Source organism: Wasmannia auropunctata, unplaced genomic scaffold (assembly GCF_000956235.1).
Source record: "Wasmannia auropunctata unplaced genomic scaffold, wasmannia.A_1.0 LD336030.1, whole genome shotgun sequence".
Taxonomy (NCBI): domain Eukaryota; kingdom Metazoa; phylum Arthropoda; class Insecta; order Hymenoptera; family Formicidae; genus Wasmannia; species Wasmannia auropunctata.
In genome coordinates this window covers 415,837-442,798 of record NW_012026860.1, presented here as the reverse complement: position 1 = coordinate 442,798, position 26,962 = coordinate 415,837, and the positions used below count along the sequence as shown (strand labels likewise).

Genomic DNA, 26,962 nt, shown 5'->3' with positions numbered 1-26,962 from the left:
GAATACGCGTTTAATCAAATACACATATTATAATAAGCGATAATTATCAAGCATAAAAGTATGAATGATACTAGAATGTATAGACTCGAAATGTATATGATACAACATATACTGCCAAATCGCAGTTTATCACGAAAATTAGAATGTAATTTATGTACTCATATTTTTACTCTATTTATGAAATTTAAAGTAATTGTGCAAAGAAGCCGAAAAACCTTTGTCTGATCTCAACGCTTCCCTCAGAATAAATTGCCTCTAAGATTTTCATAAGTAAATTCGGGTATAAATAATATCAGCACCGCGGTAATTTGTAAGATAATAATTAAACAGAGTTATTGCTGACCACGGCAAACTAGACAAATTCGCGCTTGTTGACATGCGCACAACTCACTTTCAGATTATTATTTCCCGCGAATGGTGTTCCCACGAGTAAAAGGAGTATAATACTTTTATCATCTAAAGTTCACAGACTCAAACGGTCGCGTGTAACGTTAAACACGGTATAAAGCCAAGCCGTGAATATAAAACTGAGCTAGTCTGCGCGGCCTTAAACTCGTGTCCTCGACACGGATTATGGAGAACGCTCGCCTGTTTGCGAGGGCTAAAGAAAACGCTTCTTTCGACGCTTAAGCGGAATATAAATTGGCAGAAAAATGGGATGCGAGGCGCGGCATGGACAGGAAAGATGGAAAGACGAGTAAAAGGGATAGAAAGAAAAAATGATAAGTGAGGCATCGATAGCAGTGACTTTGCGTTATAGATGCGATAAATCCCTACTATAAATTATATATATATTTTATTTGAATTTTTTATATATCGCGTCACACACACACACACACGCGCGCGCGCGCGCGCGCGTAAAAGTGTAAGCGTCAAAAACATAAGTATGGCGAAGAATGCGTTATACTTAATACAAATAGTGTTAATTGACAATAGATTCGCGCACTTTCACTCTTCATGATGGAATGAAGCCTGTTGAACGCTGAATATTGTCGTTTATATTGAGCCATGCTATCTGGGAGATGCCAGCTATGGTAGCTATCGGAAAGACACGATAAGCGAGATAATTACACCCACGCCTGATAATGGAATAACAGTGCGCCTGCTTTTACGGTAAATAACGTGAATGGCTTCGGCGCGACGGGTGCGCACGGCGAGCTGTCCTCGTAGTCGGGCCGTAATTGTAATTTGCATTGTTTAAAAGCAGATAAATAGCGGCCGTTACTATCGATCGACATTATTCAGAGTGCCGAAAGTATCGCGTACGTTTACGACCTCCTCCATATGTTCGCACGAATGCATTTGCGAACGTGATATCCATTATGATTGAAATTGCTGTCTGCCAAGTGTTGACGAGACTAGTAAAGGCCAGTGTAATTTTAGAACAAGCAGAATTAGCCTATATTTACACCTATATTTAGTTAAATATTAATTTTAGAATAGCTATTATTTATTGCGCATATATGCATTATTCTATAGATGTATCAATCAATTCCATGATATTTAATATCAATTTAATTAAATATTCAATTTAATATATATTAAATTGAGAATTTTTATATACGGCAAAATAGAATAAAATTATTATTAGAGCAAAGATCTCTTTTCCTCAGTGATTGCAAACATAATAATCATACGCATGAAATAACAAAAATAGATATCAAACTATAATAATAATTGATAATTAATAATAATCGATCTTGCAATTAATATTTATTAATTAGTGCATTTAGAAAACACTATAGACACGCTTCTTAAAATTAAATATCGTATCTGCCTAATTGCAATTCTGTCGACATTTTTCGTGATACGGGTCACAGCTCGCGTGCACCGCGGTACGTTTATTTAAAGCTTGCACAGAGGCGCTCTGGGACGTCGGTGGATAACAGTTGCATGTGTTTCAATATTTTTATTGGGCGCAAAGCACATTCGTCCGTAACCCCATGGACGCTAAATGCTATTTGAGAAGCGTATGAACGCGTGGGTACATGGCAATGGTAGCAAGAGGTCAATATGGAACAAATATCGACAGCTGTAATGTATACGATGTGAGTTGACGCAGATATCACTTGCCGTGCGAGTTGGCGAGAATGCGGATAGAAGCGTCGATATTGATCTATTTTTCATTTATAATCGTTAATCAGTTCTAAGATTCATAAAAACAATAGAATCCTCTATAATATCAAAATTAAAAAGTATTCGTTTTTTGACAATATACGATAACGTTCTAGATTTCTACTGGTAATCGATGCACCATCGTCAAGAAATATCTAAAACGGTCAACTAGTCTGGTCATCGAGCAATGGGGTCAGTATTAACTTTGAGATTTTGCGCAAACAATATTCATTGTGCCGTGGGACAATGTGGTATTATAAAGTCGCGTGCGAGTCTAAATGAGCATACCATTCTAGAGACAGACGTAGATTATCGCTACAAACGCGAATAAAGGCAGTTTCGTTATCATCGCACTAGATAATCCCAGCTATTCGACATATCAAGAGCAAGCATTTGTAAAATATCGTATGTTGCGATAGGAAAATTTCTCGATAAACATATCCTTTATAACAATATCTTTTATGTAAAAATATATTTTATTAAAATGTAATATATTGAAAATTATTAGAGTAAGCACTTAGCAATGCAATGTTCAGTTCAAATTTAACTATGTATAATCGTATCTTAAATTTACCGTAAACACGTTCCTTTAAGACCATACTCAATATACCATGCTACCCAATGTCTCTTTATTGTGTTAGAGAAGGAGGAGACACTTGATATCCTATTCGATCTAATTTACGAACGCTATAACCTACCTCAAACAAGACTAGAGAGAGAGAGAGAGAGAGAGAGAGAGAGAGAGAGAGAGAGAGAGAGAGAGAGAGACAGACTTTATAATGAAATCACGTTTAATGAACATCAATGACTGAACATCGAGGTGTCGATAGCATCGTTGACGGGCTCTGTCCTCGACTTTCGAGTGTGCGGCTTAAGATCTCTCGAGGGCGAAGTTCCGAACTACACAAAGGATTTCTCCCATCCGTAGGGATATATCCATCCTAAATGGGCTTTCCTGCCGACTGGTCCTTCCTTATCGCAGACAATTGATAATAGGCCCGTTCTTGCTACCACCATTCGAACCTTCGAGCATCTCCGAATGCGAATCCAACGAAATCCTCGAAATTTATCGTCCTTTCTAACTGTTCAAACCATTCCGGTGTACGAGTTAGGCGGTATGGTGTCTTGGAGCAGCAATAAAGTGTCTTGAAATCTAACAAACTTCTTCAATTTGATAAAAAGCCAAATTAATAAAACTAAAAGTAACGATTAATATTAAATTTATAACTAATTAATTAATCGAATGATAATCATTTATTCACTAATATAAAATCTTATCTGACTTTATATTTTCCTAGAGCATAATAAACTTTTAAAGTTCTCTGTCGAGAGATTATTTTCTTCCAAGATTTCATGAATTTTTTAACATCTCTCCAAATCTCACCACTCTTTAGAACGGTCAGAAATATCTGCCTGGCACTTTAAATAAGCAAATTTAAAAATTTCAAATTAGTCTAATTGTAAGTAAAGATGTATGTCCGCAATTTAATATTTCTTTATAATTCAAAATTTACTTTTTTATTCAAAATTTTTACATTATCATATGTAATATATCTCAAATCATCCTTTATATTTTCATACATTTAAAGTATATTGTTACAATAATATTGTTCATTACAAAATTTCGAACTAAAAATAAATGTAATTGTCCTAAAAGAAATCTATATAGTACGACTCTTCGTTTCCAGGTATTTTAAATCCAACTTTTGCAATTTACGTTTTTGCATTTTCTGCGGGAGAACCATACGTTTTTTTTTTCTGCAATCCGATAATGTTTCCTTCGAGAATAGTTTAAGACTTTTACCCTAATGTCCCGACTAAGTTCGATTTCCAAACTTTGAAGTATCTTCCCGAACAATACCGCGATACTCTCGCTCTAATATAAATGATTCCCGATTCCCCTTTTATGCGAAATAAATTGGCCACTAAATTTAAATGGAAACCATCCTGCTATCGACTCAATCGATCGCCAGCGATGGTAAAGCTACGATTGTACCTTTTTTCGCCGATAATCTCATTCTACAGAACTCGATTATCACATATCTAAGAAAGTATTTTAGATTCTTTAGGTCGACAATGCACAATAAATTTTCATCAGTGGATATGAACATTTCATTGCGGATAAAATAAAATCTTAAACGTAGTACATAATTCAGAATCTTATAAACAAGTTTCAAAAAGTAGATCTTTTTAATAAAGTCTCTGATGAATTATTCACTTATTATCCTATTTATAATTTATATATAATTTAGAATTATCGAACGAGACAATTAGTACGCCTCGATTAAGCGTTACGTCGTTTCAATCTTAATTCCTCAGTAGAATTGCTACGTCGTCTTTATTAACGTGTTTCTCCGCAATATTCTCGCTTTTGTGGAGTTTTTTTTATTTTCATCTCTTCGCAAGAATCTTATCCTTTTCCGCCTTTTCTCGTAGCGCCTTTGTTTGCCGTCTTCTTTGCATAATTCTTTTTTTCTTTACTAAAATTTAATTTTCCTCTTCTCTGTGTTCTTATTTGTCTGTGCTAACAATATCTCGCAATTGAAAAACATCAGGGAATCTTCTTCCTCATTAATCAGCATTTGTGTTTTAACTCGAACATTTTCATATTTTTGCTAATAGAGTTTCGGTATTTGTTTGTCTCAAAGCACTTCTACAGAAATGTTAAAGTATATCTTTTTTCGTCATTAAACAAATAACATCCTTATAACCTTATGGAGGTACTTTGTACTTTATTGTCTTAAGGTTCGGGAAAGAGAAAGGTAGAGTTCATTAGGGCCCGAGTATGTGTTTGTCATTCAGTCTGCACTGTGCCATGGTGCCATGGTGACGCGGTATTTGCACACATATAATTATTCAGATTTGATGTAATGGAATTTGGAACTGGAACTGAAATTACTTTGCGAGCGTACAACTTTACTTGGCGATATTTGCGTATTAAATTCATAAAGTTAGAATGCAAATTAAATCCTAAAAATCATCAACATAATATGAATGTTAGGAATATTTGCACTAGCTCCCGTTTAACATCGTGTTCATTTAAGCTTCAAGAGCATTACTATTAAATTAAATCGCCAACGAAATGTGGCGCATGAGAAGTGTAAAATATTGCCATCGGTGCATAACGTACTTATCTGGGATGTAACGCATATTGCACTTTACCCGCGTTAACCATAAGTTACTTCTCGATATAGGTACGTACACAATTTTTCTGCGACGAGGACACGGCTTTCTAGAAAAGAGATTCTACCTTGGAACAAGTTTTGCGGAGTTCTTTTTGAAAGGGTGCCGAGTATAATAAATTTACCGGGCGAGTTATTTAGAGCGATCGATGTAGAAAGTGCCGACGTGCTAGTTCCCCACGATGCGGAAGATATGTCTTGCTGCTCTCTCGCTTTGAAAAATGGAAGTCTTCGCAGCGATTGTCACCGTTTGCTCTACGGGTAAGCGTTTTCATTTTGATGTTAGCAGATTGTTCTCACATGCAAAATGCGTGCTATCTACGTCGTGCAATCAAAGTCTACGTGAAACTACTTGATATACAACATCTATTAATAACAAATTAGCAACATGAAAATTACGAATTATTCAAAATTTACGAGATTTTGTGTGATTATACAATTGTTAAAATATTTATAAATTATGTACACCCATAGGAATTATGTATACGATAAGAAGCAATTTATAGATCAATATTTCACATAACTAACTAAATACAGAATTATCCGATATTTATGTACGAAACGGATTGGTAGAGATTGAAAAATAATAATTGAGTTTTTGTTTTAATTATAAAGTCGGGAAAATTAATAACGCATCTCCTTTATCATCAAATTACTACATCATATAATCCACATTGTTACGCGTAAAAACTGATTAATATACATAGCACAAGTAAATAATTCTCGATGCTTTTGTTGATAATTTGTGTATATAATACTATCCAAAATATCCAATACATAACAATAATGCAAATTTGCTTAATTATGGACGTAAAGTATTTTAAACATTATACACCATTCAATGATTAAATCATATGAATAGGTGTTTATAAATTTTATAAATACATATTTATACATTGTGAGCGTTAATTATATTCCTGCATTATATGCTATCATTAGATTGCACGCTCCCCGATTAATTAAGTGATTTGCACTTTGCATGGTTGCGCCGGTTTGATCAGTGCCATACAGTGGTACCAAAAGAGAACAAGCATTAATTTGCTTACATAAGGTAGGTCGCATCTGCACGTAGAATCGCTAGAAGCTGAAGATCTTCTAAAGCTCGAGGTCGTTACGTCAGAAACCGAGTAGGTCGCGTATTATCGTATAAAGTACGAGGAAGCCAATTGTGTTCACCCGGATTCCCTCTCTATAATTAAAACGCATTTCTATCGTAGCGAAACTCTCACAAATTGTCACTTTGTGCTGCAGCAAAATCTTTAATAACCGTTTTGATATTTCGCTTCATTTGAGGCGCGAAATGGTGATTCTTCAAGGCTTATCCAAAATAATTATATTTGCGATGGATACAGATAAATCACAACTGTTTACATATCGTCCTGAATTAACATACATAGTTAATAAATCATTTCTGTAAATCCGTCCGTCGTGTTAACGAACGGATACGTGCTAACGACGCGTTTTGTGTTTCGGCGAGTTGTGACAGTGCGCACGTCCGGCCATCCTATATTTCTCCCCCCGAGTTAAATGCAAACAAACCGGTTCCCATTTTTCCACGGAAAAATAACTCTCTCTTCGCTCGGCTCTGTCTCCTACGTTGCTCGATGACATCGATTAATCGTTCGACCTTGTCGCGCGCACGTGTTTGCAACTAATGTAGTAAACACTGCAAACAAAATTCATCGCTCCTAGTGCGACCATTAACGATACGTCGCACCGTTTTATTATCAAAGCACCTACAATGGTACCTATTTATTCCTTTGAACGTATGCCTCCAACAAAGATGAGCTTCAGTCGACATTCCGTACTTTACAACGCTTTAAAATCTAATCGCTCCGTTTCGCACTTGTTTATGCAAGTTTAAAAGATTCATACGTCAACACGATAAATGAGAGCGCAAGTTCATTGTGACGGGAAGAAACTATGCTTCTCTCTCGAGAGAGAGACGAATTCTCCGAGCCAATCTTTGCTGCGGATCGGAAATACGCTAGAGCCGCTTGTTCGCGCGAACAGAAATCTCCTGATTCCGCCGCGCCGCGCGCCGGCATGAACACGACGGAAGAACGTAAGCTCCTCGGGATTCTTCTTGAATTTCGTGTTACAGCACCGACTCGCAGATAGATTTTAATGGGCTTGGTACGCCGGACACGTAGTCACTTTGCGCCGGTGGTACCCTGGGCGGGCTAGCGCGTGTAACACATCCCCTGTATGCCCGTGGGTCTACCCCACGTGTGATGTACAGGCGCACGTATACAAACACTTAGCCGCCACTTGGCCGAACATGCTGGTACCGACCAACGAGCCCCATGATCAATCTATGGGCATCGCGGATAGCACAAGTATAGATGCACCGTAATTTCGTTATTTCGACATTTGGAGAAACGGAAAAAATTTTCAAGTTACGCGAGTGAAATGTTATGAAATAATTTCTCTTTTTTTTCTTTTTACAATCAAATATGAATTATACAATAAGCAATAAAAGTATAAAATAAAAATAAAATAGCGTCAATTATTTCCAAATGCAGGATACAGATCGTTCGCTGGAATGCGCGTGAATGTATGAACGTCATGAATGTCGAGATAATTTACAATGTTCGGAGTCTTCTTATGAAAATAGTGCGGCAAATCTTTCTGCATAAGTTGTTTTCTTGCAGGATTAATTTTACAGTTCAATCTTTCTTCTTCATTTCGTCACCCGTGCTCTCCTTCTCGAATTTACCTTATTAGGTGGTTTTCTTTCCGCAAAGGCGACGTAGACACAAATTTTCAAAATTATTACCCAAACTAATATTAGGATAGATTTTAATAAATTGATGTATATTTTAAGTATATAAGTGAAGAAAACAACTCTATATCATTCATATAATATCTTTAAAAAAGTAAATTTCGACAGTGTTTCAATTCATTTATTTTTGCAGAAAACTATTAATATTCTCAGTTTTATTTGCGATAATTAAATCTATTTTCAAGCTAGTAGCAATGGAGATATATGTATGCGTGTGCGCGTTTGTTAATTAGATGCATATAGTAAATATTTATTAAGTTAATTACTTCGTATTTCTCAATGATATTTATCCAAAGTTCGTCGGTATAATTACAGACTCGAATGTTTATCTGAAATTAATTTTGCGTTGCTCGATCGTTCATCGGACGACCTACTATCATGGACAAACAACAGTCGAATAAACTTGAACGCAGCTGAGATTTTCGTTTTTCAAACTGAACCCACCCGCTTGTGCGAAAGTGTCAATATTTGTTTACGTTGTTATGGCTGATCAAACTTGCACACGTTTGCTGTTTCGTAGTTTTCATCGGGGTGCGACGAAAATCCAAGCTGCGATTTCGCATCATAGTTATTCCCACGCGTATGCAATTGAATTTCGTAAATTAATTGCGTAATGACGCTTGCGATTCATTATCAATCTATCCGCCTCGGTGCAAATTAAGGCAATTGGAGCGATTGAGCCCAGTTGCGATGCGTTTGTTTGCACTGCTGCATATCATATGGCTTGTGGATCCAGACAATGCAGCGGTTAAAACAGGATGTACTGTTTCGTGTAACGTTTTCGTGTTTGAACTCTTCCACCATTTTGGCAGCCTACCATATATATTTCGCAGATAACATCCGCACGAGCGTATTACGGGGATAATGCATTACTAAAGTTTGTTTTAAAATTATACTCAGCCGAATCGTGATGTTACATTTAATGAAAGGAGGACAGAAAAACGATACTTTAGTGTAGCTATACAGTACATAACTCTATCAAGATATTCTTATATACTCTTAATAAAATTTTTAAAATTTATTTCTAACATTTATGTACTTATATCTTAAAATTGTATAAATTATACTTTATTATATAAACATTTTGAAAAATACTTAAGCATTGAACTGCATACAAAATTTAAAGAAATCATGAGATCTAGTAGAAAATACAAAAACAACGAAAGAATGTTAAAGCTATATTTATACATATACAAAATAATATTCCTATAGAGAATATTTACCCATTAAAAACAATGTTTCTTCAGTTTTTCTATATACTTATTTGTTAGAAAATTTCTGAAAAAACATTTAATATATTTCGTGATAAAATAATAAGGAATTCAAAATATAAATATACGATAATAGACAATAGTGTACATATATTTCATTTCTCGCAGGAGAACTGCATAGAAACATGTATGTGTGTACCAAGTTTAGTACCTTGATCAATATCCAAAGTATTCCCTTGCTAAAAATATGTTTGATAATTTTTTTCCAAAACTTAAAACAAGCGCAATATTTTATTTTGAAATAAATCGTTTTAGTGTTTAAAACATTATGTCAAGCTACATAAACCTTATTTTAATTTTTAATCAAAACGTGATGCATTTTGCATAAGCTCTTTTCCTTGGTTTCATTAACTTTCTTCATCGTCAGGAATATTCGTCCTTACGGTAAAACTCATAATGATACACGAAGTTGTTTACGAGGCCGTGAAATAGATAGACATCCCGAGTCAAAGTTTCGTACCATCAGCCTGCTTTCCGTAAGGCAAGATTTACGTTAACTCTTGACTGTCTGAAAAACTTTACGAGTTTAAGTACTTTTCGTATCAGATGTCTCTAAGGTACGAGAAACCAGAAAATACGCATGGCAAGGTGGGATTTCATAAGAGAGATCGCGTAGTGAATTTCACTCCCAATGGGATTACCAAAAATATTATCAAGGATTTTAATAATCAAATTATGTGAACAAACTTACGAATACCGCAAAATATATATTCTCAGAGGATTTCAATGAGTTGATTGCTAGAAATCAATCTTACTTACTACTTTCATACTCTATAATATCTTCCGTGATTGTTATATCAAAGCAATTTAATAATTAACGTCAAAATAATTATTTTATTAATGTAAATAATCTTTAAACTAAACTTTATTTTTATCCAACTATTTCTATCAAACCGTACAGATTATACTAATTTTCAGTAAAAAATTTTAACGAAGCAATTGAAAATTTTGCATCATTAAATTTATCGATTGCACAGCATGTCCCTTAAAGACGTTCGAGGGTAACGAATAACGAAATATGTATTAGTTCGATGCCCTTTAATTGCTGGAAAATACAAAATGGATTCTGATAACGGAATATCGAGTTGAAGTCGATATCTTGAGCGTGAGCCCGACGCTCTCCAAGTAATTAGCTTGGCGCCGCCGGTAAGAAAACTTGAAAATAGTCTAGACTAAATTTCCTACTTTATAATCAATACCGCACAAATAGCCGAAGGACTTTTCGACTTACTCCATATTTCCTCTCTATCTAGACCATCGTAATTATAGCACATTTTATCAGTAACGATAAGCATTCGGACTTGTTAGAATTTTGACTATAACTTTCCTGGCTTCGGATGTTCCGAGGGATGTAATTATTCTCCTATTATGAGTTAGTGCTCTGTGAGTGCATAGTGGTTATTGGCATATCTCTATGTTCTGCCGTTGAAATTACTTTGAAATCTATTTTTTGTCGATTTCGAAACGTACCAACAAGTATGTAATAGTTCTGTTCTTGTAAAATATCGTGGCACGTTACAGCACATAGAAACTTGTTCATCAAACTCGTCACGTTAAACTTCAGGTAATTATCCAAGGAAAACGGGAATATCCTTGTTAATCTCTTAGAAGCGTGGAACGATATTTTTAGCAACCGCCAGGAAGGAGACGCCTTCGCAATTTTCTCATTAATTGGCGGATTTGGCCGAGATTGAGATTGTGGGCGAAGAAGCGTAATAAATGAATTAGCCTGTAGTGATATAATTACTACCTTATCAATTTTAATATGTTGAAATATTTTAGTACTAGAAAAGTGTTATTACTAAAAAACGTATAAAAGATATAAACAAATTATAAATAAAATAATACATTACTTAATTACAATCAGAAACATTAATACATAAATTAAAAATTTGTATGTTTTAAATTTCTTTCACTCATTGAATGTTTAAAAATAATAAATAAAAACATTCTAAAATATAATAGTTTGAATACTTTTAAAAGTAGTTTGAAATTACTTCATTTTTTAACACAAATAATTCTGTCAATTATAAAACTTCAACGAGTTATTGATATGCCTCTTTTTTCAATTTTATCCTATTTTTTTCTCGATTTGATCCAATAGACGTTATACTGCAAAGGTTAACATTTGAAAATCCAAAAGTTTAACATATACAAACTGAAAGTTTTTTATTTACGGTTTTTCTTAAATTTTTATTTGGTTTAAATTTCGTATTATATTAAAAACTATATTTTGACTTTACACACACACACACACACACACACACACACACACACACACACACACACACACACACACATTTAATTAATATAAAATTCATACTAGATATTAATTTACAAAATATTTTAATTTGTTAAAATGCTCTTATTACAGATTCAAATGTAAAAAAAATATATACGATAAAAATAGATAAAAATAAAATATTAAAAATACAGAACGTGGAAATACAGAGGAAAGAGATATGCTTTTTGTCGATAGCATCATTTTTCCCGCTTATACGCCAACGACGTGTTCGTCGGATGATGGATCGAACAAAATGGATTCGTGACGTTTCCCGGGTAATAGGGATGGCACAAGTGTATTTTTCTTATGATACGTCAAGAGCTTTATCCCGTATTTAGTTGTAAACTTTGATAAAATACCGACAAATTATACAACATTTAATCCAAAATATCAAATATTGATTAAATTGATCTATTATCCTTCGTACATTTAATTTTTCCAAATCTATTTGTTGTTGTTTACATTTAGTAAAGATAAAAATTAAGATGCTGCCTGGACATGCATAGAAATTTAATGCAATAGGATTTACAGGATTTACATTTAATCTCGAAAACGATGAGATTGACACTAAAAAACAAAACGTACACATGTTTTGTCGTATCCCGAGCGAGAGATGTTGTATTATTTATCATGGGGAGTACAAAATTTCACGCGGAAAGTTGTAGGAACATAAAGAGGATCCCGCTGCACTCTGTGCAGAAAAAAAAGATGCAGAAATGATTCCAAATTGTAGAGGAAACTCTCACCCACCATGGGAGAATTATGTCACTGTTATTCGTGGCATACGTAAGCCGACTGCATACACGTGAGCAAAATAAAAAGTTCGCAGGACAGCATGTTTAAAGCATGTGCCGGGCAGTTATATACGTGAAACGCTTACTAACGAACCGTCGGTTTAAAATCTACAAAATTTCTAGATTGGTCGTACGGCTTGAAAATTTGCGACTTTAATTTCGTGACCACAGATAGCTTATTATAGTGGAGAAAAATTCTCTCAACAATTTATCGTTAAGTTACGAAACTGCTATTAATTTCAATCGTTTGTGCTTTCTAAGAACATATACTTTTTTTTATGTATATGCTATTTATACATAAATCAAGTGGCAATACCTTTTCGTTTTGGATACATATATAGATATATATATATATATATATATATATATATAATGTATGTTAATTATTGTTATTTGGAGACAGGTATGTTATCAGATCATTCGTAGCGGTTTCCTGATAACTTTGAAATAATTTTCCGATCGAGTTGCGGAGTAATTTAGAAGTGAACTTGAACGAGTTTCGTAAAACGAGATCTAGAATTTCTCGATAAACGCAGTAGCTCGAGGTTGAGTGAACTTTCTCAAGTCAAACGAATTTTCCAGATCGAGAAACGAAAAAGTTTCCGTTAAAATACCGTCACTCTTAATATAGTTTATTTTCTGTCTTAAGTTTTCCAAGAATGTGCAACGGCTTCGTTTTACCGGAAATGTCGATTTTTAATACAAATAATTGCACGCATTTCGTTTTCGATCGGCAAAAATCTTTACTGAGATTTTTACATATTTTATTTTAGTCAATTATTTTTATTATATTATTTAGTCAATTGCATTCTGCTGGCAACTCTTTATCTTTTACAAATGACTATTAAATTGCTATTGCATTATTTTATCATTAGCATTTAAAAAGTTAATTTTATATAAAAACTTCAACTCACGTCTATCGATAAAACGAAAAGTGCCGGAAAAGCCAGTAGTATTAGATGATGGGCCTTCAGTGTGAAACTCCAGAATGAGTGTCGATCTCGAGCTGTAAAGAACTTGCGGGATGTCACGCAGTTCTCCGCAAAGCACACCGGACCAAGGGGTGTACTCGGAAATGCCCTTACTTTCCAGGTGTAAAAATAGCTTCAAGAAATCTCCTCTTGTACAGCTAAAACCAAATTTTAAATATACTATTAGTATAATGTATATTATATACATATATGTATGATAACAAATAAGTATTAATCAGGCATATACCTGAATTTTATCTATCTCTATAAATTTATGGCATCAAATCGAGAAAATGAGAACATCAAATCAACAAAGTTTTGCGATATATATATATATATTTACACTAAAACGATAAATTCGCTAATACATTTAAAATATCCATAATTCGTAATACGCCCAAAGTAAGTAATTGACTAATTACACTCGATGTTGAAACGGAACAGGTGTTTGCAAGTCTCACTGTACACAGATTACCGCAGTTCACGTGCTTAGAGAACGTCTGTGATCCCGTGACTTAAAGCGAATACAATGCCGAAATTAGCGCGGCTTATGGCAAAGCCGAGAAGTTCATGTTAGCGGCTTGCGCTCGCAAAAACAATTTGCTACTCGCATTAGTTCGGGAATTCAGAGTTACAATCTCGATGAAACCGGAGCTACTTTCAATAGCGTGATGTTGTCGATGGCCCATGATTAATGTCGAAATTACCCCAATCTTTAAGGCTTCATCTACCCATGATGGTAGAGATGGTATAGAATATTAAACCTATTACCCGACGCGAAACCATTATATCGAAATTATTTAGGTGAGCGACGAATTACACGTTAATTACACCGCGCTACAAGTTCAGTTGAAAATTACCGAGGTCTTAATGATCCCGTTATGCAACCTATTTATCACGGTCGCTTGGACAGCTCCTAATTAATCGGTGGCACTCCCTGCGCGATATTCCATCTGTCGTGAGTGAGTCGCCACGATGCATGCTTACCTACGATAAAACGAATTAATTTTGCGCGAACATTTCTTCTCCGACTGCCTCGCGAGCATGCTCCCTGGAGATGCAGGGCACGAAAAATCTGCGAATGGATAATTTATCAATATGCGATTCGTCATCGTTAGTGGTGACCGTGGAAGACGTCCCACAGATAAGGATGAGGCAACATCGTGAACAAATACGAAACCGCGGGTGACCGCGTATCGACCGCGAAGGTCCCTACCATCCTGCATGGATATTAATTTTGTACCTTAATTTCCCAAACGTATTTCCGTTGACGCTCAGATCTTACGAGTCTCGTGTACGGCCGTGTAAGGTGGTCTGCGGCAGAATCAACGTTTATCGTTATTAACTGAAGCAGGGAGGAGGCGTGGACCTTGGCACATCGTGCATCTACTATGTAGAGTAATGAGATAGGGATAGAGTTACAGTGTAAAAGAGGTATCGTCTGGCCGTTGACCACTCGACGAATCTCCAATGGCTAAATTCGCAGGAGTCATTAGTCGAACAAATAGTGATAGTGCAACTGCACTATCTTTCCAAAAAGTGCCTGTTTGAGTGATGGATGTATAAAGATTGGAATATTTAGCAATTTCTAGAAATATTGTATATTAATAATAATTAATAAGATACACGATGACGATAAACTCAACAAATCGTTCCCCAATATTATTTCAATATCAGTCATGTAGACTAAAAACTAATTAAGTGAAAGCGATTCTTTTTTACTTTCTAACGTTAATTTTTGTCGCAAATCGGACATTTGTAAAATAAGTACTTGGTTGTAAATTATAATATAGAATGAAACGGTCCGCAACGATGGGTGATTTAGCGGGAGAAGTAGAACAAAGAGAGAAAAAAAGAGCCAAAATTCAAGAAGATAGGAACGAGTTGGTGTACTGAAATTGAGAGGTGACATCAAGGGTTGGCAACAGAACATCTAAAGCTCGACGAATCAAGATTTACGCGATCTTCCCCGGGGCTCGTATGGCACGCACGAGTATATCATAATGCTTCACGCGTCTCCAAGACAGAAATACCAACGATTTGTTTTGGAGTTTTCGAAAGACCCGCTTGTCAAACAATATACTAAGAAAAGCACGTAGAAATTCGTGATCCGAGACGAAAAGGTTGTTGCCATTTGAACGTCGGTATTGCTTTGCACCGTTTTGCGTCGGTTCTCGTGGCATGACTTTTCCGCACTGGTTGCACTCAAACTGCCTGACTGCTGGCTGCCGCGATTTATTACGTGGTTCGGGAAACGAGTTTCTCACTTTCCGTGCGATGCCCAGGTGATATTTTCTAAGGTTTAGGTGGGAGGACGCGGTGGGAAATCATGAACGACCATGGTGGTCGATTGGAACTCAGCGGAAAAAATAAATCGAACCGCTGATGAATCTGTCAGACCCTTTGGGCCACGTCGGATGGGTACGAGTTTTATGAGAAAAGCGGGTGACGTGAAATATGGCCGACTCCCTTGCATCTTTTTTGATCATACGTCAAAAAGTCAAAACGTGGTAAAAATTTTATTATGATCGAAGCCTGGTTAGTGCACGACGTGTCCACTCGTGCAATATTAATGGAGAAAGCTTCCCGTTAATATTAGGATACACAGTGGGCTTTGCAGTTACCTTCCTCCCATTCCTTCATTCATATATCAAAATGTCAAAACTCGGTAAAGTGTAGAAAACACTTTTAGGATTAACGGTTGTGGTTTTCACATAATTTCGCCAAATATATCAGGCAAATAAATACATTCCGCGTCAATTTTTTTGTCGACTGCAAACGTAGATACGTATAAATAAATAAATGCAGAGTAGCATCGAAAGTCGTGAAGAAAGTTTGTAAACTACTTTTCTGTTGAAAACGCGCTATATTTCGTTGTCACAAACTATCGATTCCTAAAAGAATTCGAAAGCAAGCGTACTTCCAAAATAAAACTTACAAGTATCGCCACGCGGCACATTATGTGATTTATTTATACGTGTTCTGTAAATACAACGATCTATGTGATCGGCGCGCAAACGATGACGAATATAACTTTATCGCTGCTCAGGCAGTGTAACTGCAGTTGGCGTTCGATATTGGCAATTGCGCCAAATATAGCAACGATGTCGCGCACTGTTGAAGGTAAAGAGCCACAGTGAGAGTGAGTGAGAGTGAGAGAATGAGATAAAAAGAAAAGACTTTGACATTTATATCTTGCACTTGTCATTCTATGCTAAAAAAAAAAAAATAAATAAAGCAATGTATAACAATAAGACAATAAATCGAAAAAACAGTTCCCCTCATTTTATGATGAAACTGTCAAAGACTCAATTCTAAGAATAAAGATATAAAATCAGAGGCAATCATAATTGAGACAGGGATTCTGATTAGCGTGTAATATGAAGTTCAAAAAGTTTTCGCCAAGAGTTCGTAAAAGTTGTTAGTCTAACAAAACACTGAAAGTTGAAACTTGACTTTCCTCAAAGAGTCCCCCCTATGGTTGGCTCAATGCCAAACGTCGACATATCGTGTATATGAATATAAAATATGTTTTTAGAAAATTAAACGGAATATTTAAACTATTCGAAAATTTAGCATAGAAAACAATTTAACAGAAAAAAGACATTATTGTATGATATATATTCTCAATAATAAGCAATATAAAATATCATTAATGAAAAACAACATTAATATTTAATGACATTATTTTATCTATCATTAATCTTAAATTTGTGTACATTTAATTATTAAATATCCATAAAAAGTTCCACTCAATTTTCATGATTTCCCTAGAAGAGATAGAAATTCAAATATAAAAAGCGATTCTGCTGTGATTTCAGTAACTAGACAGATCTAAGGTTAATGTACCATTAGGAGCTGACATTTTGCCGATTTCCGGAACTGTGATATTGACGTCCCAAAGGTTTTCTCGCAAGCGCATATACCATGCAACCAGCCCTGTGGTTCTCCTACGCGCCTGTCCAATCACGCCACGTGATTTAATTCGAAATGCATATACTGTAAGCGAGGTTACGTATACATTACATGCGCAAGAGAGTTACTCCGAATTTAGCCCACGGCTTTATGCGTTCATCCTTATCCCCGCAACGATAAACTAATCGGTCTCGCAAATACGTACACGTCGTAACTTACCTTCTCAGTTTCCCTACGCAATCGATTCAAACTATCAATATATCAGAATAAACCATTGAGAGAATGTTTTCATCTAATGTAAAAAGCATGCATCTGTTTGCACGTGACGATTTAATCAAATTTAGTATAATTTACATAATTTCCAGAAAACAAAAAAAATTGCTAATTAAATATCTAAATTTCTCTATCTGATCGACAAGCTTTGTATGCGTCTTTTTCTCTTGCTTCATATTATCCATATTTTGTCAAATGAATTCGATGAGTTTTTACTTATTTTTTTAATGACAGAGTACGCAAACAGTACTGTATTACTCGTAACTTTATTCGCGCACTACGTTCGTCGGATATTTCGAAGCGTTATTTCCGCGCAATTCCGGCTTGTAATTTCCGCAGGCAACGGCGGCGCTTACGTGCAAGTAAGTCGTGTTTTGCGATGACTTGAGAGTCCTCGGAAAACCTCACCTTATTACAGTCGCAGAGTTGGATTTGATACCCTTTTGATGAACACGCACACACATACATCAAATATTAACAATACATAGGTACTGCCAGCAATTTATTTCACAGTTTTAATTCCTCAAAAGATCGGTATAGCATATAAAGTTTCTTTGGAATATGCCAATGCACAATTATCGATTACATTACGTTACTGACAATAGGTAATTAAAAGACAATATTACAAAGAAAGGGCCATAAGGAATCGGTAAGCATTGTGCAAATACATATATGATTTCAAACCAGTGATATAATTGCGATTAGTAATATATGATATCTTTACATTTTTACTTACCGCGCCGATCCTTTAAAGCCTTCTCTTTGCAATAATGTTTTTTTAAATTTAGAAGTCAATTATTCGCGTTTAGATAATAATTGAACCTGTAGAAAGATTAATTCTCTTTCTTCTTCTTAATTATTTGCGCTATATCCGAACGCGCTATATCCAAAATGAAAATCATCTTATTAATTCAATTAATAAGGAATTTTTCAAATATAATTGTGTTTTTTGTGTATAAGAAAGGATGTGTATGTGTGTGTGTGCGCGCGCGCGCGCGCGCATACACACACAAACACTTTCTCCATTCAATAATTTTTCTCGCATTTTAATAAAAATTAATATTTGCATACTATTTTAATTAATCCCTTGAGAACTTGCAAGCAATTCTACTTAAAAAAAAAAAAAAAATATATATATATATGAAAGATTAATCGTCTCCTGTACCGACGACGAAGACATTTTGTCTTATCACGATTATTCTTATTTTATCATATTTAAAAGAATATTTAATAATGAGACAAAGAAATACGCAAGTTGAAACAAATGCATCTACTTTTATAAATATTCAGCTTAAATTCGACAATAAAGCGAGGATATAGAGATGGATGGTCAGTTCTTGCATTGTTTCCAAATAGGGCCTGCGGCAGTTCAAGCCTGAATCAGAAAATGTAGGTGCATTCAAACAGCTTTACATCAAATGGCTCGTACCGAGGACGAGCTCGTAAAAGATGTCTGCTGGTGCTACTTTAGCACTGTGTGTGATACGCGCGTTCCATTAAAAGACTGTGAGTATTGTGCACGTTGTATGTGTGCGCGCGCGTGCGTGTATGTATAAGAGTGTGTAAGAGCAGCAAATTCTCTTTCCGTCGTTCGTCTATATATGACGCTTAGACGGTGAGAGCACTGAGAACATGTTATCCACTCTTTAAATCGGGATTCGCACAAAATGAAAAACAACGGCAACGTTGACCCATCTTTACATGAAGTAAAAAGAATGAAATTTTTCTTACAACTGCATAATTATAAAAGTACTAAATAATAAAATAATTATATTATTTAGTACTTTTCATATTTATTTTCCGATGTTATTTGCTTTTATAATTTCATGTATATACATACATACATACATACATACATAAGCAAAAATTAGCCAAAAACATTATAACATTTAAAATGTGTAAAACTCTTAGATATACATAACTTATAAAGCGTAGATATGATTCATTGAAAATTTAGTTGGCATCCAAGAATCATTAGAGAATACCAAGCATTCACTCGACGATAATTTTACTTTCCGACTCCGAATCGTTATTCGCTGATTTCTCTCCAGGTTTAGACTATCGACTTTCTTTCTTCAATAAAGCACTCGCATTCCTCTTTCTATGTCTTATTCCTTCTTCCGTTTCTGTTCCATGATATCTTACTGAGCTTATAAAAGCTTTTATCGACTTAGTGGAATTCTCACTGGACGTTTCAAAAGAATTCCAATGGCAACTGATATGATCGATGAGTTGACAAATTCTTTCGATATTTCGACGTTTTATTTAAAAATAACATTATTACTGCCATTCATCAAAATTGTAAAAAGTCTGCAGCTGTAGTAAAAAATGCGATAATTTTGATATCGTATATGTTAAAAGAAAATTATCTAATAAAATACACGCGATTATATTAAGTATTACGAAAATTCTATCATGCGCGACGTATGATTATTTTATGGCTGATTAAAGAGTGAGCCTAACTACTTATCGAGTAACTTGACAAGCATAGTGAAACTACTGATACAAATCTCCTATTCTCTGTGCGTAGCTTCAATGATCATTTACATGCTCGCATTACACCTCCCATTATCGTAACTAGTAATTTCATTAAACACAGATTGTAACTGGGAACGATGCCATTAATATCCTATCGTGGTATCACGTATCATCGTTACGATCCACAGTAGGTTGAGTGAAACTTTCTATATTACCTATTCATTATTCAGATATCACGTCGAAACGTACAACAGAGAATATTAAAAACATATATTTAATTGATTTTATTGATGTAATAATCACATAAATAATTATAATATTATTACCTAGAATTAACTGGGAACAGTCGTATTACGGTCATACTAACGGACAAGCCTATTCGGTGGCTATTATCGCGTCACGGTTTCAAAACCAGTCTCATTAAAACCAGCCTCATCAAAAACAGTCTTAAACAAGGTATCCTCTGTTGTTTGTAAAGTAAAGCTTGTGTGCAGTAAAGTCCCATATTGTTTTCCTAGGACGATGGCGTCCATCGCTCAATCCGCAATGACTTAGCTGAGACATGCGAGCCTACCGCTCACCAATGCGTAGCAATTGTACTCACCACCGAGCGACAATGAAGATTTAGGAATGCGGGCTCAGCTAAACAATAGAGCTTTATGAGAACCTAAATCCACCACAATGGACGGCGGTGGTGGTGTGCGTACGCCGATCGATATTTTAAGGTGTCGTCGCTGGCTTCGCGCCATCGACCATCCCTTGTCTCGTGACATGGAATAAACGGAATTGCCGTCTTAACCCTAAAGCATCAATTTAAGTGTTAGCCTAAATCAATTTAAACATCGGCCTTGCTGCAATGCGAGTATTTTGCACTATTAACAAAAAATATGAATGTTCATATAGAAACGATATTCCGTAATTTACAAAAAGACTTTCAAGATATCGTTAATCTTAATGACAACTTTTTCGTTTTCGTCAGTTTAATTGATACGCTTATACTTCATAAAACAATTTAATTACGATTCTAATTAAAAACAATTATTAATTTAGGTATATATTTCCAGAAAGAGAGAGAGAGAGAGAGAGAGAGAGAGAGAGATTATATACCTATGTTTGCTTGTAACATGTCATTACTATAAAATTTACTTTCATGAAATTCAAATTATAAAGTATCAGAGTCTGATATTTCTGATTAAAAGACTTGCGATAACATGCCGAAATGCACCTTTCTCACGCTAAAAAATAGAATCGTCAAAAGCGTGGAGCTTTGTAATCACTTCTGATATTACTCTCATCGATCGTACTGCCATCTACTTTAACCCATTTCTTTGAAATCTTGACAATTGCTTTTTATATAAAAGAAAAAGAGCTAAGCAACTGTGGTAAATTGACAATTTGAGTAGAATTTTAGTCAAAGTATGGAACGAAAATTGTTTTCAGTTCATGACAGAATACAAATAAAATGTTATAAAGTTTTTCGTGAAACATTTTATGACGCGTTCTGACTTTAATATTCGGTGTAATCTGTACATCACGCTTATGCAATTATTACTAATTGCAAGATATTATGAAGGGAGAATCTTCGTGCTTAGAAGAATCCATCAAAATTATTACGATTTACTGACGTAAGGGCGTGCTGGTAATCAAGCTAGCGTGCAGATAATGGTACCAGGTATTACATCAGGCCCTAGGTGTGCATATAATGTTGCGTCTAATCATTCAACAAAGGATCTAGTCAAATACGTTACAACGCGAGAGAGCTTTTGCACGCACGGATTATATCGTGACTCACTACTATAACTTGTGCCAAGCGGAATTCGTAATTCAAGTACGAATATTATCGTCGCATCTTGAATGATACATCGTCGTTAAACCGAATAGCATTCGCGTATTATGAAGCAGACAGCACAGACAAATTGCTGGTTTTCTTCTTCAGAAAATCTAACAACTGCTCTCTTTTGACCCGCGCGTCTTCGTTAAATCGCGTCCTATAATAATGCGTTTTGCGGTACAAGCAGGAGATAAATTTAAACAACATGCTTTGTTGCCGACGCGATATTTTCCAAGAAAAATAGACTTCTTTATAAACTATGTATCAGAAGTGATATATAAAAGTATATTTGTAAAGTGTCGGTAAAACTGTCTGAATCATTTGAACGTGAATAACATAATATTATCGCTTCGTATGTATATGATAGATTGAAATATTCCAATTGACAAAGAATATTCTGCCCAATATGTCTTCGCCTAGTTACGCCCTTCGAGAATAAAGGCATTTATCCTGCTGATACGACGCGTTTCCCTGAGCAACGAACCGGTTCCCTTCGGGAATACGACCCTCAACGATGAAAAGTGGTGCCTCATACAATAATTCAAAAGACAACAAGATCCGTGGAGCGGTATGTCATAACTCTCGGCATCACCTTTTTCAGCAACTTTTTATGGTCATGTCTTTGACAATTGTTGACGAGGTTATTACTAGATGGCACATTTGTGTTTGTCTATAATTTTATTATCTATTCGTAAAAAGGAAACATAATAAGAAACATTGTGTAGCGATATTAAGGTGTAGCGCGGTAACGAGCAATGTGCGATACGGTACGTTGCAGTGCTTTTATTCCCAGTACAATGAATGAAATGATGAAAAGTCCTTGGTAATAACATTTTATAAGCTTCTTTCATTGAAATATCTAAAATATTTAAAAAATCTAACGTAAGAAATATAGCGTAGTACTGCGTTAAAAAATTAATATTTTATTTAAATATTTGTAGAACTGAAATATCAAATTATTGAAAAATAAAACTCGTAATAATACTGCCACACTTTATATTAATCGCTCATTAAATCCTCATTGCGCGTAGCTATTATATGTATAATTTCTTGCTTCGACAGAATCGTTATGTGCATTTTGAAATCATATTTTATACAGTTTATTACATAATAGTTATTAAAATATTTATTTAGCGCATATGCAATGTTTCATATTGCTGTATCATTCGCGTTTTCCATTATTTCATTCCCATGCATCCTCACGGATTATACCAAGTGCCGAGCTGGAATGTTAAAGCCAGATAATATTGCTCAAGTACCGCAGTTTCGTGCCATTAATCACTATCCAAAGGAACAGTTTGTTCTCGACTGATGCTCCCCCTAATTATGGAATTACATTACATATATGTAAATCGATAAAATATGTTTAAAATCAAAGAAGAATATGGAATAAAATTTAAGTTTGAATATAAAACTTTTAATAATTTTTCCCCTCGTCTAATGTTACTCAATATAAAAGATTTTTCATGCAATATATCTATTCATTTAATTAAAATCCTCCATTTAATTTACGATATAAAGCACCATTTCAATTACTTGCTACTTAACTTAAGCATCGAAATTGCGACCCGTATTAGGTAGCTTTGTTTCCCTGGAAATGTCGCATAGAACGAGAAAATACGCGAAATTCAGGATATAATCTCGACTAGTCGTTAAGTAGACAGGAACTGAGCGGAGTAAGTTCGGCGCAACAATTTGTTCAAATCCTCCGAAATCCCGATCCGCACAGTCGACCGGCCAAGTCCTCGGCAAACACCACTAAGGGACTATCTTGGTGACAGGAGATTTGTACTCTTGTGCCACAGTGGAAACACGGAAATTCAGTGCAAGCACATCTTTCGAATAATAGCGTCGCCTTCGTACTTGCACCTGATTTTCCGCAATCGTTAATATAGCGCTGCTCAATGAGATTACGTCAAGAATTTCTTTTTATCCGGTCGCAATAGATTTAACGAACGAACAAGCTAAAGTACATATTGCTCGATTCGCGCGAGAACGACATTTAAGGAATTTTCTGTTATGAGTTCGGCAGATCCACGTTCTCGCATTTTATACTAGCGCAGATTGCGCACAGCCGTGCTCCACAAAAGGTATGCTTTAATACTCTTCCCGCGCACTTTTCATTTGAACCATATGGCGTCGGGGTTACGAATCCATGATCTTTTCAATATCACGACAGTCTTGTGGGAACATCTTAAGTGACCTCGACCGTAGTGATGGATAATAATCTGGAACATTCTGCGAGCTTACCGAGGATGCGCTTAATATCCTTGAAATGTGCGTTATATATGACACATTCTTAGCTCTAGATCACTAAAACTCGCGCTGCTCGTTCATTATCTTTCCCAGTCACTAAAGAATTGTATAATTTCGTGCAACTATCGCACGCAGGTTATTCGATCCGGGCGCGCGATTTACGTGTACGTAGAAAGTGTGATTTACGAGAATATACGTATAACGAAGAGAATAATTTAGCTTGCGCGATATGTCACACAAACTACAGATATTCAGGTTCTAATGGGACGTTTTGCTGTCTAGTGGGTTGGTCGAACGTGTTCGAATGGTCGAATAAACGGAATCAGTCGCCGTACTCGTTACATTCATCCACACGCAAACGCAACAATGGGATGCTTTGTGGTATCAACGCCATTACATCGAGCGTTGAAGCTTCTCTCGTTGATCCCTCTATGAAGAAAAACACGTAAATATCGATTTCGATTCGATTTTATACGTTATAATTATCTATGTAGCATGCAGTTTAATAAAAATACTAGCTTGAGAAATTAATAATAAAAAATTTAGCGACACAAAATAAATTTAAGAGAATAGCAAAGAAAAATTTAATAAATTCGCAGCTATAGATTCACTTGATTGAATATTCGACGTGTGTGATATATAGATAGTACATGAATATGTATTAAGCTAAGAACGAATAACGTAAACATAGGTTTTCTAAGTGCGTGAGCGACTGCAATAAGTATGGAAAGCGTAAGAGTACGAAATCTAACCCTGTACTTGAGCGATTGTTCCGGCACGTGTCGTACTTCACCTTATGCCCCGTACTTATGTACCTCGTCGTCGACAACTATTACTTTATCCTTTTCTTACCATTGCGTTACGTGATGACTTATCTCAAGTGAACATCTAGTAGTGAGATGTTTCTGATAGCATCCTTTCGTATCTCGTATTTTACTCTAGACTGCAAACATTTCTATTTGTGACAATGTCTATTTTTGCAGCATAAAAAAACGGAATATTCCTAGCAAAAGATGACGTAGTATTTGGTTAAATCCGCCGGGAGAGTTAATGATACATGGCGAATAAACTGTAAGCGCCTCCATAATAGTATCCGCCCGCGCGAACTGATTTACCCATTGTGTATCAACCGCATCCGCGTGAAGATGAATCTTGCGCAATAAACTCGGACAACGGCTCGGCACCGGATATTTTTGTATACGCTCCTCTCTGTACAATGGGCCGTATTTTTAGCCGCCGGTAGTAGTGGTGGCCTATATTTATTTCTGAACGATGGGGGATTCTGTTTTCAGTGGTACTGCGCGTTTCTCCCTTCGCCAAGCGTAAAAATCACATTCTACCTTTTAATATTTTGCAGCTATATCGCGCGCTTTTATCGCGAAATTTGTCGTTTGGTCGTCCGTTTTCGCTCTCAATTGTCACATCATTTAATCAAGATTGCTCGTATTTAGCTAGGTGAATTTGGTTGATTTCAGGAAAACAGTTGGACGTTCAGCAGTGTGCTTCCGTTGCGACTTTAAACCTCGCAGAAAAACTCGGATGATGCAAATGCGCGACATTTTTCGACGCGGTCGCAAATGCGAGCACAGAGTCTCGTCGACGAAACTACGGTGATAAATAAAAAGTATCTGTATATGAGAGCGACTCTGTGCGCTCGACGAAATTTTTTCCGGGATCGCAATGTTTATTGGACTTGTTTCGCGGGTGTAAATAACATTGGCGTTCTGCCGGATACCCGCGTGGACCGCTTTTTCCGTGAATTGTAAGTGTATCATAAAGCTACTCTCATGCACGTTAAGTTCGCCACTACGTTACATGTTGCAACGTGAACGCTAGTGCCAACTCGTATCTTGAGACTTGTATGTAACTCTTCCTTTTTTTTAGTTGCAGCATACAAAAATTTAATATCGATCTTTCGTTATATATAATGGAATATACATGCATGTAACTGACGTTCCGCGTCAGTCTTACATCGTGAAATGTCACACATCTGCACCCTTATGTTTTTGAAAAGAGGCAATTTGTGCTACTGAAAACGTCATGTATTATTCTTGATTCTAAATAAATAAGGATTGCTCGCGACATTTCTGCTATGGACGTAGATATGCAACGTCACAGATGCGCTCTTAAAATTCTGATTCACTCGCGTTGCATTTCACACGGATGCGACATGTTCTATCGTGGCCTTTTAGATAAAAACTATAGTTTAACTTTATAATAATTCAGGAAAAAATTATATCACGGTGAATCGTAAATCGAACAAAAATTCTATCACGCTAATCTATAGCATTCACCTCTTTTTCGTACAAACTAAACTAAACTAAAGGTTTTAGACAAACCTTTTGCAATTTTGCACACTCGTTTGAAAATTACATAACATTTCATTTCTTGGTAATTCATCGAAATAAAGCAAAATAAAGAAAAAATGCGTAAATGGTATAACGCGATATTTATAAAAATGTATAGCAGAATTATTTAGCATAGCTTTTTGTATAGCAAGCATATAGTTTTAGCGTAGCACTTTGGTTCCTCGTCATATCGTCATAGAGTAACTGTTGTCTGTATTAGACGTGACAGAAATTCGAAAGTCTCTTCCTTTTTTATTAAATGTCGGACAACGTACGTGATTCGATATAACGGGATGTTATCAGCTTCGGACCAAGCTCGTGACCCGCTTCTCTCCATTGTATCTTCTGCATTCGATCCTGCCTTTCGCGAGTTATTGTCTTCGAGTGGAACAAAAATTGCATCGGCGGCGGTACCGGCCGACTCAAGCAACTCGATATGAGTTCAACTATTTCCATTCG

General features: G+C 35.7%; 1 protein-coding gene and 2 long non-coding RNA genes across 5 annotated transcripts in view; all 3 read right to left on the bottom strand.

Moving 5' to 3' along the window:
- LOC105452538 (suppressor of lurcher protein 1) overlaps positions 1 to 26,962 on the bottom strand; it is a 222,279-nt gene that overhangs the window by 131,678 nt on the left and 63,639 nt on the right. For all 3 annotated transcript variants that reach the window (XM_011693729.1, XM_011693731.1, XM_011693730.1), the window contains one exon: positions 13,346 to 13,560. In XM_011693729.1, the coding sequence (XP_011692031.1) occupies positions 13,346 to 13,560 (215 nt within the window). The remainder of the gene's footprint in view (positions 1 to 13,345; positions 13,561 to 26,962) is intronic.
- Positions 4,922 to 6,833, bottom strand: LOC105452536. The gene is made up of 3 exons (XR_974743.1): positions 6,565 to 6,833; positions 6,344 to 6,486; positions 4,922 to 5,552 (listed from the first exon to the last, which is right to left on the bottom strand). It is a non-coding gene; the product is annotated as an uncharacterized LOC105452536 (long non-coding RNA).
- Positions 17,018 to 17,622, bottom strand: LOC105452537. Its single transcript, XR_974744.1, has 3 exons — positions 17,537 to 17,622; positions 17,252 to 17,401; positions 17,018 to 17,172 (listed from the first exon to the last, which is right to left on the bottom strand). It is a non-coding gene; the product is annotated as an uncharacterized LOC105452537 (long non-coding RNA).